This window comes from Siphateles boraxobius, unplaced genomic scaffold, assembly GCF_051911475.1.
Source record: "Siphateles boraxobius isolate OS27281-9 unplaced genomic scaffold, OSU_SipBor_1 22, whole genome shotgun sequence".
Lineage (NCBI taxonomy): Eukaryota > Metazoa > Chordata > Actinopteri > Cypriniformes > Leuciscidae > Siphateles > Siphateles boraxobius.
Genome location: NW_027508833.1, coordinates 20,147,501 through 20,164,375, shown reverse-complemented (window position 1 = coordinate 20,164,375; position 16,875 = coordinate 20,147,501). Strand labels below are relative to the sequence as shown.

General features: G+C 36.0%; 2 protein-coding genes across 2 annotated transcripts; both read right to left on the bottom strand.

Moving 5' to 3' along the window:
* Positions 1–644: 644 nt before the first annotated feature.
* On the bottom strand, positions 645–7,499 carry lrrc57 (leucine rich repeat containing 57). Its single transcript, XM_077239027.1, has 6 exons — positions 7,227–7,499; positions 6,541–6,684; positions 6,300–6,435; positions 5,126–5,394; positions 4,849–5,034; positions 645–1,729 (listed from the first exon to the last, which is right to left on the bottom strand). The coding sequence occupies exons 2-6, from the start codon at positions 6,622–6,624 to the stop codon at positions 1,688–1,690; spliced, it is 717 nt and encodes a 238-aa protein (XP_077095142.1). The 5' UTR covers positions 6,625–6,684; positions 7,227–7,499; the 3' UTR covers positions 645–1,687.
* A 4,684-nt stretch (positions 7,500–12,183) lies between these two features.
* il17a/f2 (interleukin 17a/f2) lies at positions 12,184–13,418 on the bottom strand. The gene is made up of 3 exons (XM_077238606.1): positions 13,386–13,418; positions 12,966–13,129; positions 12,184–12,723 (listed from the first exon to the last, which is right to left on the bottom strand). The coding sequence occupies exons 1-3, from the start codon at positions 13,416–13,418 to the stop codon at positions 12,504–12,506; spliced, it is 417 nt and encodes a 138-aa protein (XP_077094721.1). The 3' UTR covers positions 12,184–12,503.
* Positions 13,419–16,875: the final 3,457 nt, after the last annotated feature.

Here is a 16,875-nt window from a genome sequence, read left to right as displayed (position 1 = left end):
TTCATAAAGCCATTCACAACGATGCAAATGTAAAATGAAGTCCTGAAAATGTAACCGAATTAAGTGAATTTGTGTTTAAAACAAGAACAAATATCTGTCGATGAGTTATGAAAACTTCCCTTTGAATTAAATCGATTTTTCTGAGCACATTGGCAAATATTTGTTCTTGTTTTTAGCACAAACTCACATAATTTTAAACAATTTCACATAAAACAAGACTACATATTTTATGTCATTTTGCATCTCAAGTAACTGTATTTTGATTTAAAAATTATAAGATAATTCCACTAGAAAACAAGACAACAAAAATGATTAAGAACATCAGAAGGTACAGTAAAAGTTATTTACATATTCTAGTCTAGTGGCTGCGAAGCGATTTAAGCTTTTTACTTTTATAAAATGAATTAAAAACTAAAACATATCTGTTGGAAGTAGTATTGGAAGTTTAAAATTTCAGAATTATTCGAAAGAAGCCCTTAATTTTCTTCGACAGGTGTCTGCTTTTCAAATGGACCAATTGAGTAACATTACTAGTTTTAAAGCAAATCATTTATGTCGAGTTGTGTTTGAGTATTTATATGCACTATACACAAAACTGCAAGTTGGTAGTCTTGATGTATCAGTAATCACAAGAATAAATACTGTACAGGTAGATAGATGTACTTTATTAATCCTGAGGAGGACATTCAGGTGTAATTTGCTTGACAATTGCATGGCATTGTAATTTTATTCTGCGGCTAAATGCTGTAGCGTAAAAATATTGAAGAAGACATGAAAGTATAAGCTACCAATGACTGCTTTTGTTATAATTCCGATTTTGAAATTACATCTTTAGATGTTTGTAATTAACACATTATATACATGTGCATATATTCAGAAACACTTAGTTAAACAGAGTTGACATTCAAGTGTGTAAGTAATAGATTAACACATAGACGCAAAAAGAATTAGATTTGCAATCTCAAAATGGCATGAAAATACATAATCCTTCACCAAAATGCTTTTCGGGTTCTGCACCTTTAAGAAAATGTGTAAAAGCAAATTCAAACTGAACATTGTGTTGTATTAACAAAAATATAAATATCCACTGGCATTCGTTTCATTCAACAAGCAACATTAAGACTTATTTTGCAGCCTTTGATGTTAGAAAAAAATGGCTACTTCGTAAATCTCACAAATATTCTTTAACGGAAGTTTCGAGATCACAGTTCAATCGAAATACTGTTACACAACAATTTACATAATAAAGCTTAAATAAACGTGTGTAATCAAATAATAAAGTAGATTTAATTGTTAGAAATAGGCTACTTTAAAGCATTAAAATAAATGGATCAATATATGCATTGCAAAGGGGTACAGGATGTACAATATGTTAGTTAAAACAGACGTGGCATTAGTGCGCTCATAAATAAAATAAACCATTCTCCAGTTTCAATGTCCTTATAAAGCAGAATCAGCACTATATTTCAGTTTATAGAATCTTTGCAAAAGAAAGAGTGATTCACACATGTTCTCTCTGTACTGTAACGGTGAAGAGCAGCGGGCACGTGGTCTCTGAGCCGTCGCCGTGAAGCAGTCCTGACCTTTTTTTCCATTCCCGTCTAGCCATTTTCATGTGTGGTCAAAGCTGGACTCTCTCCACGCTAAATCCCAGTGCAGATAACAGGTGCAGGAAGCCTCGGACTGATCACGCAAATTTCTTCTTGGTTGCAGTGAAACGTTCCATGTACTGAGCAAGGGAAAGATAAAAGCAAGTCATTATATGACTATGTAAGAAAATAAAAAAAATAAAGAGTATTAGAACTGAATTTCAAATGGCTTTCTTAATCTATTTCATTATTCGGCTGAATATTGTCTTAAAGGTGCAGTAAGTGGATGTTCATATTTTGTTCTTCCTTGTAGGTCATTCTCCATCTTCGATGGAGATGGTTCATGCATTTTGGGGGCGGAGCAATGAAGGGAGGTATGTGTGTTTGTTCGGGTTGATTTCAAATCACTTATTGCACCTTTAAGACTGGTATGACGTCAGAACCCCCAAGACTTATTCGCCCCTGGATACTTAAAGATTTTCCTATGTGGTTTATAATGGGTTTTTCCATTTATGAGTAAATTAAGGTCTGTGGTAAACGTAACTTGACGATACTTTGACATTTTGTTCTACAAAGTAAAAGACACAAGCTGCATTGCCAGCAGTAAATGCTGCTCCATCTGAAAGCCAGAGGGCGCTCTCGTGCAGAAACTCCAAATAAGCTCCTATGAGTAATAATTCCATGAAATCCCTATGTGAATCATACTATCACTGTAGCTGAATAAACAGAGGATTGAAACGCTTTGATTGATTAAACATGACTAATAAACATGACTACGAAAATATATGGTTTATCGGAGTTCTTCAAGCCTTCTTGGGTATTTTCATGTATATTTATAATGCAGTGCTAATCGACATAGTCTTTAGCACTGTATAGGATACTATGAAATAACATATTGTTGCCTCATTCTATGATAAGAAGCCAAATCAGCTCAGTTATTTCAAACACTCGACTGATGTTATGAAGGGAGTTTGGAGTAAAAACGTTATTAAATGTTCTCTTTTGTAGGACAAGAGGTTCGTAAATGCTTCTCATGTTTGGAAATAAGTTTGACATGTTGCTTTTTCAAATGCATGTTATAAGCGACTCCAATTCGCAGTGCTTTTTTTGATGGAGCAGTATTTACTACAGATCACAGAGCTGTGCTTCACTGACAATCTGTGCATAAAAAAATAATCACAGCATTTGCGATTTCATAATTGCACTAAGACTGATCGGTTTAAGCGCGATTTAGGGTTAATTGTACAAGCAGCCGTAATCAATCAATCAAGCAGCCGTAGTTGCCTTTACCCTTCAAATGGCGCAAATTGAAATATCGAATAAAAAATACACCCAATGGAGAAACGTCAATTTTGCAAAAACTCCCATATATCGCAAAAAGTTTTTACGCTTACATGTGTTTTTAGGCAAATCGATGATGCTTTGTTCTACAACGTTGCCAAGTTATGTTTACCACAGACCTTATTTTACTCATTAATAAAAACAAAAAAACATTATAAAACCCCATAGGAAAATCTCGAAGGAACCAGTGGCGAATTAATCTTATACCTGCACCACTCTATTAAACCACTAATTATAACATGATTGTAAAAAACAGTTATAAACTTTAATTAGAACAGTAGATATAAAAAGATTTAGCTGATTATAAGATTGAAATTTCACTCATAAGTAAAACAAATTTTTAAAAAAACTTTTTTTGTTTTTAGTAACGCTTTACAATAAGGTTTAACATTAGTTAACTATATCAATTAACGAACTAAGAATGAACAAAACTTCTACAGCATTTACTAATTTTAGTCAATGTAAATTTACTAATTTTAAATTTTTATTTTAAAATCCAAAGGTGTATTTGTTACTAACACGAACATTAAACAATTCGATTTTTACTAACGCTAACAAAGACTAATTAATGCTTTAAAAAAAATATTGCTCATAGTTAGTTCATGTTAGCTAACACATCAACTAATGTTAACAAATGAGAACTTTTTGTAAAGTGTTGCCAATTTCTTTATAGCCATTTGGCACCGTTTATTCTTGGAAGTAAGATCTGTTTTGGGCAAACCAAACCAACTAACTAGAGGTGTAAAAAAAAGGGTCCAAAATGCATTGAGGTTTAATCACTCAAACTACATTATATTTGAGGCAAGTTGTATTGTGAATAAATCTGAATTCAAATGAACTGAATTGTTCAATTCCTAGCTAGATTTCTTCTTGGACTTTCCTATAACACCTTCCTAAAATGACGGGGTTGGATTGTGTGGGATTTGACTTTGTTTCGAAAATAAATACTTAGACCAGTTTTGTTTTACATTCAAACTTAAACTGTGGTATTTTCCATCTTGGAAAAAAAGGTGATATTTATAGTGGAATGAGATGACAGTTGAGATGACAGTTAACATTGGACCTGGAATATAACTTAAAAACAAACTTTTTCTTTTTTTCAGTAGGATATGCCTTCTTATAAGAGACAAAATTTGAAGCTATAAAAATTAAGGTTCTAAAAGGGGGTTTATGAAGCAATGCCATAGTAGAAAAATTTTGGTTCCCAAAAGAAACTTTCATTGAATAGTTAATTTTTCTTAATGTGAAGCATTTTAATAATCTAAAAAAACTTTTTCCACTATAGGCCCTTCAGCACCGGGTAGTTATAGGAACTTAGTTAAAGAAACCAGCCAACATTCACACCGCCAGTTGGAACACTCAAGTGATTTAAGCTGCGCTTGTTTTGCGCTTTTATTTTGACGGTGCGGCAGAGCAGAAATACAAATCAAGTTTCGCTTGGTCCCCTCAAAGTTGCGATGGATTTTCTCCTTAGTGTAAAGGGTAAGAGGTCCATCTATCACTGTTTTCCATGTTCATAGAGTTAGTTCGTAGAATAAATATACTATATACACACAGGCTATAATCTGTGTGTACACAGCTTTATTTTTTTAAATGGAGGGAGCTGGTGTTTCGTGTGTGTTCGGCTGTGTACGCTAACATCACTGGTAGTTCCTATTGTGCTGGGTTAGAGCCTACTCTAATTAAGTAACTCCAAAAGTATTTCTAGAACTAAAATCGTTCCTAGTTCATGCGGTGTGATCACGCCAAAAAGCGAGTACTTCAGCCATTAGTTCTAGGAACTATGAAAAGGTTACGCTGGTGCGAAAGCCCCGAAAGAAAGAACCTTATGTGGAATGGAAAGGTTCCATGGATGCTAAAGGTTCATCATGGAACCCGAGATGCCATTAAAGAGTAGCCTAAACTGACACAAACATACTTTATCATATCCTTCTAGGTCACGAATATCTTTCACTTCGAACAGGTTGCCCTCCAGAGACAGCAGGGACACCTGGGACTCTGTGAGGATGGAGATGGGGATAGAGGAGAGCTCCAGACAGTTCTCCTCCAGCCGTAAGACCTTCAGCCTGGGAGTGCGAGACACCTCTGGAGTCAGGGTTGAAATCTGAAACAGAACAAACACGGCAAAAGAAGTCACCCTGACACCCCTATATCATGACATGACATTTCCTGGATGCAATGAACTAAAAACTCACATGGTTCTGATTGAGGTTGATTTCAATGGCTTGCAGTTCGGCCACCTCTGCAGGAACCACATGGATCTGATTCTTGGACAGGTCCAGGACATCGAGGTGGCGAAGGCTGCCGAGTCCAATGGGAAATTCCTTGAAGTGATTCCCAGACAGGTTCAGGGTGCGCAAGGACTTCAGTTGACCCACTGACGCAGGAAGCTGATTCAACTGGTTCCCATTTAAAATAAGAGTCTCCAGCTTCTTGAGTTTCCCGATATCATTTGGTAAACTGGCTGTACACAATAAAAATCACACATTAATGGAGTGCTTAAAGGTTCATATAGAAGAAAACAGGCTTTTTTTTGCAATAATATGCGTTTAATCTACGGTGTACGCACAACAGCACACACACCCGTAGTGCATGCATGCAGAGAGAGAAAGAGAGGGAGAGAGAGGAGCGTTTCAGACAGCACTCGAACACCCAATTGATTCCTCTTTCGTGTTTAACTGCGGTTGAACGGACACATACACACAAAAAGTATGTTAAAGTACCTGTCTCTGCAAATATTCTCTCGTTTATGTCATAAGTTAACAGTTGAGAAAGTCTGTGGGTTCGGTCTTAAAGTGACAGCAGCCTAATATTCCTGCTGTTGTCTATGTCATTAATGTTAATAAAATAAAAATACAGCTTTAACAAAGATGAACCTATATTTAATTTCTACAGTGAACAAATTGTTATTTTACATCTAGACAGCTTGTAGTATAATAGTGCCGCGTAAAGTGTGAGTACTAAGCAGCATCTCCAGGTGCTCCCTTGAGAACCAGACCAAAAAATTGTGTGCACCCCTGTCTATGGGCATGTTAGGTGTCAACTGTCAACTACCCAAAAATGGGTCATTTAGAAACTGTCATTGTACAATGTACACTGTACCATACCCCTGTCAAGCCTATTTAACACTCAACAGATGTAATTTATGTCCAGAAGGACAGAAGCAAATTGAGCCTACTTAATTCTAACGGTCAAAAGAGTTAAAATGACTTGGTATTAAACTATGTTTTCATTGCAAAGAACTTCAATAACATTACAACAACAACAAAAAAAAATTATATATATATATATATATATATATATATATATATATATATATATATATAGCATGTAAAGTTCATCTTAATGTAGATATTTGTCAACACTTACTCAGTTTATTGCTGCTTATGGTAAGACTCTTGAGTTGCTGGAAGCCTCCTATGAACGCTGGAAGCACCTCGATTTTGTTATTGGACAGATCAACTGTCCGCAGGTTTGAGGTGAGTTTTTGCAGCTCTTCTGGGAACTATATAAACAACACATGAGACACATGAGCTGTCAATAATCCATGAGGATGTCGCTGCTAAGTGCATCTGAGTGTTGAATGTGATTACGACAAGCCTATTAGTACCTCTGTCAAACCCTTTCCGGTCAGCTGAAAGACTCCAGTCTTCTGAGAGGTTTCCAAATGAGCTTTGAGCGCACTGTTCCCCATTTACAGGATATGGATGTTGCAGATACCGCTGAATTTAATATCAGGAAATCCACTGGAAGACTAAAATAAAGCAATAAAAGCATTTGCACGTTGGCTATATGAAGTCCAGTTAGCCTCTTAAATGAACCATGATTCTTGCATATTATGCATAATTTAACTATAAGCATGGTTAGATCAATAAAAGTATGGTTTCAAGTAAAATACAATAGAACGCACACACTTTAAACCTATAATTACAAATGACAAATATTGTATTAATGTTTTATTACTGTCAGATTTATTCATTTACTAATAGATTCTTTCATTCACTAATTATTTACTAAGAACCTACAACAACATTTCAGCTAAATCTCATTGTTGTAGTAATTGTTACCATAGTAAAATCAGGGTAAATAATGAATCCAGATGGCATTTACGTAATCTCTGAGTTAAACAAACACATGGCACAGTCAGCAAAACCTATTCTTTCAGCACTTTAGCGAAAAGTCTAATTAACAACGAGCTGTCAAAAATCGGAACATGCACGACTGAAAACAGCAATTGACAGTTGTAAAACATCAGGCCTAATACTGCAAATTATTTCAGAGTAACTTAATACTTGCCTTTAGCCTGCTAGCTCGACTGTAAATCCAGTTTGGACAATGTGCACAGCAGGAAAAGTTTATAGAATCCCGTTGGCTAAAGCTAAATAACCTTCTTTAAGCGCTTAATGAATGTGTACAAAAACGAAATAATACAATATTGTTGGATGGTGATCTAAGCTGGTGATCAAATGGTTATCTATGGAACTTCGTCCACCCCCAGGTTGATGTATGTTTATGTAGATACAGACAGTTTATTGAGGCTGCTGCGTGTAATTGCACATCCCGCCCGCTGGCTGGCGGTAACAGATAATGTATCTTCCGTTTCATATTCTGTATATCGCCACTTAGTGGCTTGGCTGTGAAACGACTTCAACAAACTTATAAAATCACAACCTAAATGTCTAGGCTTATACACATTTAATAGCACGCATAAAGTCTACCTTATAAAATGTAGCCTATTTATACTACTGTAATAATTATTATGGAATCTCATTCTTTGCACAGTTCATAAATAAGGGTTGCAAATTTAGACTCAATTAAGACGACTAGCTACTTTTTATGCTTTATTTATGTTAGATAATCAGTCATAAAAACATCTAATAGGTCTCAAAAGAAAAGAAAAAAACACGGAAAATGCATTCAGATTCGCTCTCATTTAGTTTTCTTTTTGTATGTCATCAACCATGGCAAGATGATTTGTTGTTGTTGTTGCCAGACACTGGTTACCATGGTGAATGTTTAGAAGGGGCTGTGCAACGTAGAGTGAGCAGAGACCACATCCACGTCCTGACATGTAGGCCTATGCGCAAAAAATGCTACTGTTGCTATTCAATTTTTCTATAGGCTATTTTATAAGGGCCAGCTTTTCTCTTCTTACTAGAAAGGCATCAGTACATTCTCAGAATTATTATTATTTTATTTTTTTTACAACAGCTTGTCCCTGGGGCAGTAGCCTACCCTACAATACCTTATTTAACTCTACCAGCGCTGGATAGTAATTGATTAATGGATTGTGTAATCAGATTCCAAAAAATAGTAGTAATTGTAATAGTAGTAATTGTAATCAGATTATATTACATTTAATATACATGTATCAGACTACAGTTACTTTTTTATTGATTACATAATTACATATTATTTACACAATGGCAGTAAATCATTCATAATTCATTTGTTTCCCCTAATTCTTATTTTTCATGTTTTAAATTTCCCTTTCTAAAAAAAGCAGCTACATTCAGAAAGTCTAGTTTTCCAGCCGCTTATCAGGTGGCTATAATGAACCACTGGATTTACAGAAATCATTTAACTTTTGAGAAGTGTTTTTGCAGCATTGCAAATCTAATCAGCTCCTGACGAACACTAATTATTTATTTGAATTATCCCTCAGTGAGTCATTTAAAGATGTATTATGTGTTTGGAAAGCATTTTTTTACAAACACATTTTATTAAAATTGTCATTATTTTTACGCCTGAAGGTACATATTTTGCCAATTTTTTTTGACAGTACTGGTGTATTACTGTCGCATTACTGTCACCGAGTAACGTGCCGTGCGAGTTGAAGAAGGACTCAAAGGCAAAAGCTCCAATTCAAACAGTTTACTCAAAATAACACTCACAGGTTCAGACAGGCAGAATGACGGACAGGATCACACGCATTGAACACCAAAATACAATTAACAACCGACAAGGACTGACTGAACAGAAACAAACTAAATACAAGCACAAATCAAACATAACAAGGTGAAAACAGGTGACACGGATGAAGATGACGAGGAACAGGCTGATAAGTGAGGGAGTGAGTTCCGGTGTGGAGACAAGGAGGATTCTGGGTAGTGTAGTGGGGACTAAGACAGACAGTGCAGACAAAGACTGTGACACACGGGTGGTTGTTGGAAGGCAGATGAAGATTATATTTATATACAAAGTTTAATGACAATAAGCAGGCAAACATGCAGGAGCAACACACACTAAACATAGACGGGACACAGAGATGCTTACATCTCATCTCACGAATGGGATTCAAAATCAACTATGTCAAAAGCCAGTTGATTCCATATCAGGAGATTTTTACGAATAGACCGTGGCATACTGCGCAATGCTCTTGGAGAGGTGGATAATGGTGTTTTATCAGTGCCTAACCCAGTTTCGCAAGGGAAACCTCCACCTTATGGGCATGATGGCTTCGTCGAAATTGGTGGTTGAGTAGGGCTTGCTAAAAATGAGGGACTTCCAGTGATGGATGGCTGTGAGGCGTCTGTGTCCCCGCAGCACCTTTGAGAATATTCGTGGAATGCGTTAAACCTCTTCATCAGTGGAGAGACCCCTGTGTGTTCTAGAGAAAAGTAGTGACAACAGATGCATCATTGACGGGCTGGGGGGCTGTTTCAGGGCAGATCGGTAAATGGTCGCTGGACACCCCAGCTTTGCAATATTCACATAAATCTTCTGTTGTTGATGGCAGTCTTTCTGGCCCTGAAACATTTTCTCCTCATCTCCTCGCCATTTCATGTTCTGTTCAGGACAGTCGTGTTGACTGTGGTGGCATCAATCGCCAGGGGGGAACCCGTACTTTGCAACTGTACAATCTAGCGCACAAGCTGATTGTCTGGAGCACCAGCTCACTGCGCACGACGTAGGCCTACAGTCCTGAATTTAGGAGTGGATTTCCTTTCAAGGGGAAACGGTAGATCAGATATTGGTAGATGTACGGCAGGGCTGCCACAGATCTATTTGCCTCGCAGGCAAACACGAAGTGTCTGATGTATTTCTCTCTCAATGGTGAAAATGTGCCTTTGGGTTTAGATGCGCTGGTTGATTATCCTCTGGCTGAACGTGTTGCTATGCATTCCCAGCACAGATATTTCACCCCCATCCGGCACAAGTCAATCGTTGGGTCTGGCCCCTGAAGAGTTACATTTAAATGCACTCAGGCTTCCCCAGGAAGTTAGAAACACTATCCATAGCCTATCAATGGTCTCAATGATCTTAAATGGGGTGTGTTTGAGGACTGGTATACTCGTAATGGAGTAATTCCTTTTCAGTGAGCGGTGAGTGATATACTTTTTGCTAAACTTAATGAACAATGTGAGGGTATTTTCTACTATTAAAGTTTACCTGGCTACTATTTCAGTATGCCACGTAGGCTTTGAAAGAGTTTTGGTGGGACGGCATCCTATTATGCCGTTTTATGAAGGGAGTGAAGTGTTTGAGACCCGTGTCGAAGCAGCTGGTCCCGTCATGGGACTTGTTCATGGTTCTGAATGCTATAACTCGGGCCCTGTTTGAACCTCTCGAGAGTGTTCATATTAAGCTCTGTAAGGGGATTTACAGTCAAAGACCCAGAACCAGATATGATGAACGAAGACCAGGAGTCAGAATTAAAATAAATTAAAGAAAAGTTTTACTGAAGATAGTTTGCAGTTTCATCAGGCAGAAGTCAGCTTCAAGACTCACAAGGAGTTTGTAGGCCGCCCCTCTTACAGTTACTAAGATCGCAGCAGTTATACCCTTCACCAAGGTCTAAGCTACGTCCTTGCTTCACGTTGAATGATTCTCATTGGCTAAGAAAAAGATAAACATGGTAATTTTCCACACATAAACATATCTTCATTGATTATGCAGCTGACACTCAGACCCTGAATTTAGGCACATTGTGACCTTCCAGGTCGCAGATTTGGGTTGCTGGGCGCCAGCATGTCTTGAACAACAACTCAGTCAATCCAATAATGCCAGTGGTTCCTTAACCTGTAACCAAAAAGACTAACACACACACACACCAACACACAGCTTTTTCAAGGTTGGATTTGGCCAGGCTCTAACTATAAACAGGAGAGTCCTCTCAAAACATCAAGATAATGCGTTCTTCCTCTCAATGAGAGGACACTTTAATCGAACACAGTAAAGTTAAGACTTTAGCTAAGAAATGGTCACTCAAACTATTGGATCCAATGACCCTTGTGACCTAGTTGTCAGGGTACTGCAGAAAAACAGATGTACTGTATTGAAGACCTTGAAGACCTTTCTCAAACAAAACAAGTCCATATTTAATTTCTGGAAGCCGGGGTAAATAAGCAAGCACTGTTACTGCATTCAGATATCAAATACAGACATTGGAGCATGAAAAGAACATTTCAGTAATCACACTGGTAACTTCTATAACAAAGTAAAATCTCACAAGCCTAGATAAGTCCTTCAAATCATTTGATATTTAGAGGGAAAAATATTGATGAAAACCTTTATTATAATCACTCATTATAGATACTTTATACATTGAATCAGCAGTGGATTCCAGAATCCACCCGCTTCAGCTCCTATCTCTGAAAACTGTCTTACTCCTCGCTTTAGTCTCAGCTAAGTGAGTTAGTGCCTTGTCGCTTCATCAAGCATGTCTGCATTTTAGTTCAGATGACAGCAAGGTTACGCTGCTGCTGCTGCATTTTAGACTCAATCACGATACCCTCACCTATTACCAATTCACCAACTTATTGTGGACTGTTTCAAAAGAGTTTAACTTGGATATTCTATAAACTTTTCACTTTTATTTTGCCTCTGTTCCAGCTTTTTTAGGGTGTGTAGCAGCCATCAAAATAAAAATGTGTTTATATTTACAAAATACAATTAAGTTGTTCAGTCAAAACATTGGAAATCCTTTGTACTTTTGTCAGTTATTTTGTCAGTTTATTAAAATCACAGATTCTTGATTTTATTGCATTTTACAAAATGTCCCAACTTTTCTAGATTTGGGGTTTTATATATGATTACTATATTTGAAAGTACATGACAACAGAGGCCAACATGTTTTTTGCTTTTTTTTTTAATTTCGGCTACATGTCTTTAATTCATATTTTTTCTACAAGCCAAACATTTTCAGGAAAAAAATAACTGTTAACTCAAGGCATCAGTTTAGTTACAGAGAGTGCACAGATAAGGACCAGTGATAGATTGGTGTTTTATAATCAATACATTTTATTGTTAATTTGTCAAATACAACTATCAACGTGTTTAAATATTTTTATTAATACTCATTAAAAAGATTTTTACATAAATATGAGTGTCACATGCACAGAAATGAGCAAATGAAGCGCAGTCAAGCAGAGTTCAGTTTAAATGTGTTCTCTGGAACTAAAACATAAATCTAAAGCGTCTCACGTATGTGTCTGTTCAATTATTAAATGTAAATATAAAAAAAAAATTCAGGAACTATTTTGTCTTCAAAATAAATTAAAATCCATTAAAATGCAGTTTCATTGGAACAGATAAAAAAATTCATTCTAACATGGAAACATGCAAGTAATTTTAGTTAGTTTTGGCCCATACACACGTACAGCCGACTATAACGCTCTCAAAAGTTGCCCTGAAGCACTTCTTGTCCTTTGAATCCCTTTTTAGCACCATGATGTCCTGATATATTGGTAGAGAGTTCAGTCTCTCCACACCAGTAGGAAAGGTGCAATATTCGGATTTGCACTGGGCTTCAAAGATGACCTGTGGTATTCTGTCATCTGAAATGTTTAGTCTAAAAACAGAGAAAACAAGGTGGTTATTTCAGTGACACAAAACCCACAGACCTAACCAAGACCTGCTTTACTCTATGTTTCACATTGACATCACATGCATGGCCTGCTGTAATAGGCTTTCACTCTATATCGCATAGCTGCTATGAGAGCTAGCTTCATGTTAACCTCCCAAACATGGAAATATATTCCTGATGCATTATTAAACTTTTTCTTGAAAGTATAATTTGTTTCTGTGACTCACTTCCAAGTCCATGCAGATAGTGAGTGGCTGTGGATGTTGCCATTTCCCTCCATATCCTCTGAAGGAGAGCCATAGAAGTCATCGGAAATCGTCAAACCAGTGTCACATATTTGTTTCGGCTTTTGTTTGGCAAACGTGAGGCTCGCCAGTGCACAGACCAAAACCTGAGAGAAAGATCATTATCTGCTATTATATTTCATTAAAATTCATCCATGAAGACAATTTGCTGTCAATAGCAAAGGCTCAAACCATTTCTGCGATCAGGCCTCTTTTTGTCACAACATATTACATTTAACTAAATCTAAAACCTTTTAAGATGAATCTTTGGTGAAGCAATTGTTGTAAACAAGCGAATAGTGTTAGCATTTGGCTAGCTAATAGAGTTCAGCTAAATATCTATGCTCGTTTCGGTCGTCTCACCATGTATTTAGCGTTGAAGAAGCTCAGAAACATCTTTAATGTTCTTCTTATCTCTTCTTATTCTCTTCTACAGTGAAAATGTTTCTCGTTCACTTAATCTATTTATGCAATGCTTGATCGTGATTGCATAGATAATATGGCCTACCTCTGACCTGGATTCGTTCATCAGATCAATTGATAGGTGAGGGGTAACGTTTAGACCTACATTTTGCCACTCATTGCCAGTAATCGGACCTACGGATTGAAGATCAGTCTGCGTTGGCAACGTTGCAGAATTATTTCACAGAATTTTGGATGAAAAAATGATGAATCATAAAAATCAGACTTTTGGGGTGAGTTATCAAGATTTGGATTCTGTTTAATCTTTTAAGTCGTGTTTCGGAAACTATTTGGTTGTATCTGGTGTTTAAGTTTTATGCATGGAGAAATATTGGGAAACTTTTAATTAACACCTTGCAGAGTGCATGAAAACATTTTTTTTCCTTGGGAAATGCCACATTTTAAACCAGTTTAATACTCTTGAATGAACAATGAATGTTGTTATCCGTGATGTTTTTCATTCATCATGACATTAGAAGAAAATGTACTATATAAAAGCTGAAAGGGATCTGCCAGGTGCTTATAGAACCTTCCCGGGATAATTCTATGGATTTAGTGTTAATTAATTTTGTTTTAAGACAATTTTAATTTTAATTTTAATTAAATCTTATGACTTAAACAGCTTGTAAACATATACTTTATCTCTAGAAAAGAAGAAGAAGAAGGAATAACCCATTAAACATGCAAGTATTATAAAGAAAGACTTCATAAAGACTTCAATTTCTTCTTAGATAGTACCTTTTTGGCATAAAGCATTCTAAAAAAATTGTCAAGAACCCAGCATTCTTTATAATTGAGGTTCTAAAGGTTCTAAATAGAACTCCATTGAACTTTTTATTGTCTAAGAATGAATAATGTTTGGTATAACTTAATGAAAAGCAACTGAAAAGCATCATTGTGATGAAAGCTTTCTATAGTCATCCGAATGTGCCAAATAGATGAATGAAATGTTTTCTTGATGGATATATGAACGAAAGTTTCTCTCAAATAAACATCTATCAGACAGAAAATGAACATGCATTTCTTGCTTTCTAATGTATTGACAAAGCATACCGTTGCTGAGAAGACCAGCATATAATATCTTTTGGATGCTTGTTTCCCAGTAATGTAGTTGGCCTGCACCCGCAAAACACCTTAACCACAGAAAAACTGTCTTTTAAGAGAGCTAGACCACCTTGGGAACCAACTCCACTAGAAAGACCACGACATCTAAGTTTTACTGATGTGTCTATGCTATGGTTTGTGCTCTCTACAATTTGAAACATTGTATGTGGGGAAAAGCAGAATATAATTGCAGGGTGTGAATGTTACATCATTGTAAATAATTACTTTTACTCACTTTACATTACTCTCATTTGATTCAGATCAGTACATGTTTGAACAATGCAGAGATCTATGCATGAATGAATGTGGCAGTGTACCTGTACATACTTTGTAACTTAAGCAAATATTTGTAATTGCATGACTAAGCAGGGAAAAAAATGAAGCAGTGCACTTTTTATCAATAACATGTAAAATTTTGAAAGTTGATTATCTATAGTGATGGATCCTCATCAAGCCATTTGCCATCTCAAGAGTCTTTAGGGAAATTCCGCCGTGCCGAAACCATTACAAAATGTTACATCACGCTTATTCTCACATAGATGCTGTGGTAGGTTGGTATACTGATGCATGGGAGATTATCCTAGCATCAAAGTGAGAAGTGTTCTTGATAGATTGCTTTCACTGATACAGTGTCTCTGTGCGGTGTCTCAGAGAAACAGTGCAAACTAAGGCCTATTTTCACCACCCACATAACCGTTCACTTTTGGTTGCAAAGACAGCTCTTTTTTTGGTCCGTATTCTGAATTCGGTTGATTCTTTCTTTTTCTTTTATTATCTGTCATTTTATTACATGTAATATGAGTTTATTTGGACAAGTATGTCTTAAAATTAATAGATTTTTTTTTTTAAATTAGGCAACCAATCAAAAACAAACAACAATTATAAAGCAACATTTTGCAAAGTATTCAAGTAGTCGGTGTCGCAAATTAGCTCTAAAGAAATATTAATAATCAATCATAACTTGTTATAATTGATTATGAATATTTGGATCAGTTAATAGAATTAACCTAATGTAATAAAATGAATTTTACAATCAATCCACCTGTTCGTCCCGTGAACACTCAGTGTTAATTGATTATTAATTCTAAGAAATTTTCATTTCCGGGGGAGGGAGATGTCTTTCTTTCTGTACAGTACTACTGAGCCTGTAGTCAAAATCTAAATTGTAAAATAAACTTTGTTGCAAGCAGAGAATAAGAACCAAATTCGTATTGTGCACACCTTTTATTAACTAAATAAAAACATAAAGACATAACTAAAAGACATAACTAATCTAAACACACATACATACATACATACATACATGCATAGGTAAAATGGTGAGCGACAGAATGAAACCGGAAGCAGGAAATGGAACTATGGAAAAGATCCATTTAACTATGAAAAGAACGATCAGCTTATCATTTTCAGAGCACCTCATTAAATGTATAGTTGCATGGCCTTTGCAGTGAAACATTTTGTGAAGTTCCTGAAGAAGGATTTTGATGGTCCCATGCTGCCCTACAAAGGCAAAAGACCTTAAGTCGCTAGAGTGTGGAACTGAGAAAAATGACTTTAAAGTTTTTTAGTTGTCCAGCCAAATGAATTATAGGTAGGAATCTGAAAATCTGGCAATTTAATGTTTTAGTAATGAAAATTATCTACATAAAAAAATATTGATCTCAAACTTGACCTTTGACCCCAATTTTGAAGTTACTGTACTCTGCCTTTGTATTGTCTGCAAAACGTGAGAAGTCATGCCAAGGCAAAGGGCAGTAACTTACACATTATCAATATTTGGTTGCTGATCACCATTAACAAAATCTTTATAGTAACACCAGTATTGTGTTTTATGGTTTGTTTGTGTATATGTTATGTAAGGTTGGTTCTGTAAAGCACTTTGATCAACTTTTTTTGTTTTAAAATGTGCTTTAGAAATAAAACGATTGATTGATTGATAATTTTGGATGATTTACAATTACTCTTAGCCATTATTGCTATCATCTGATTTGGTTGCATCCTGATGGCATTATTAATTAATTAGACATGACTAGGGGAAACTCCATAAGAGCATCAAGCGTGGTGTCAGGTGTGCTGCAGAACAGCTCATCAGAACCAAACTCTGGGAAACTAATATCCAAACAACTATCAAGAACTGTCCATGTTTTTGATTTGGGTGCTGGATCACAATCAATATCGCCATAAGTAACTGAAATGAACAGAACAAATTTACAATGGAGACATGCATGGAAAAATATGGAACATGAACATGAAATATTTGAAGAATATTTGATTAATTAATGTCAAT

Excerpts from the sequence above, each read along its gene's own strand:
- lrrc57 (XM_077239027.1), bottom strand. The coding sequence starts at position 6,624 with ATGGGGAACAGTGCGCTCAAAGCTCATTTGGAAACCTCTCAGAAGACT. Across the intron at positions 6,436-6,540 it reads CCGGAAAGGGTTTGACAGAG|TTCCCAGAAGAGCTGCAAAA; the intron begins GTACTAATAGGC and ends TTGTTTATATAG. Across the intron at positions 5,035-5,125 it reads TCAACCTCAATCAGAACCAT|ATTTCAACCCTGACTCCAGA; the intron begins GTGAGTTTTTAG and ends GTTCTGTTTCAG.
- il17a/f2 (XM_077238606.1), bottom strand. The coding sequence starts at position 13,418 with ATGTTTCTGAGCTTCTTCAACGCTAAATACATG. Across the intron at positions 13,130-13,385 it reads TCTTCAACGCTAAATACATG|GTTTTGGTCTGTGCACTGGC; the intron begins GTGAGACGACCG and ends TCTTTCTCTCAG. Across the intron at positions 12,724-12,965 it reads CTATCTGCATGGACTTGGAA|ACTAAACATTTCAGATGACA; the intron begins GTGAGTCACAGA and ends CTCTGTTTTTAG.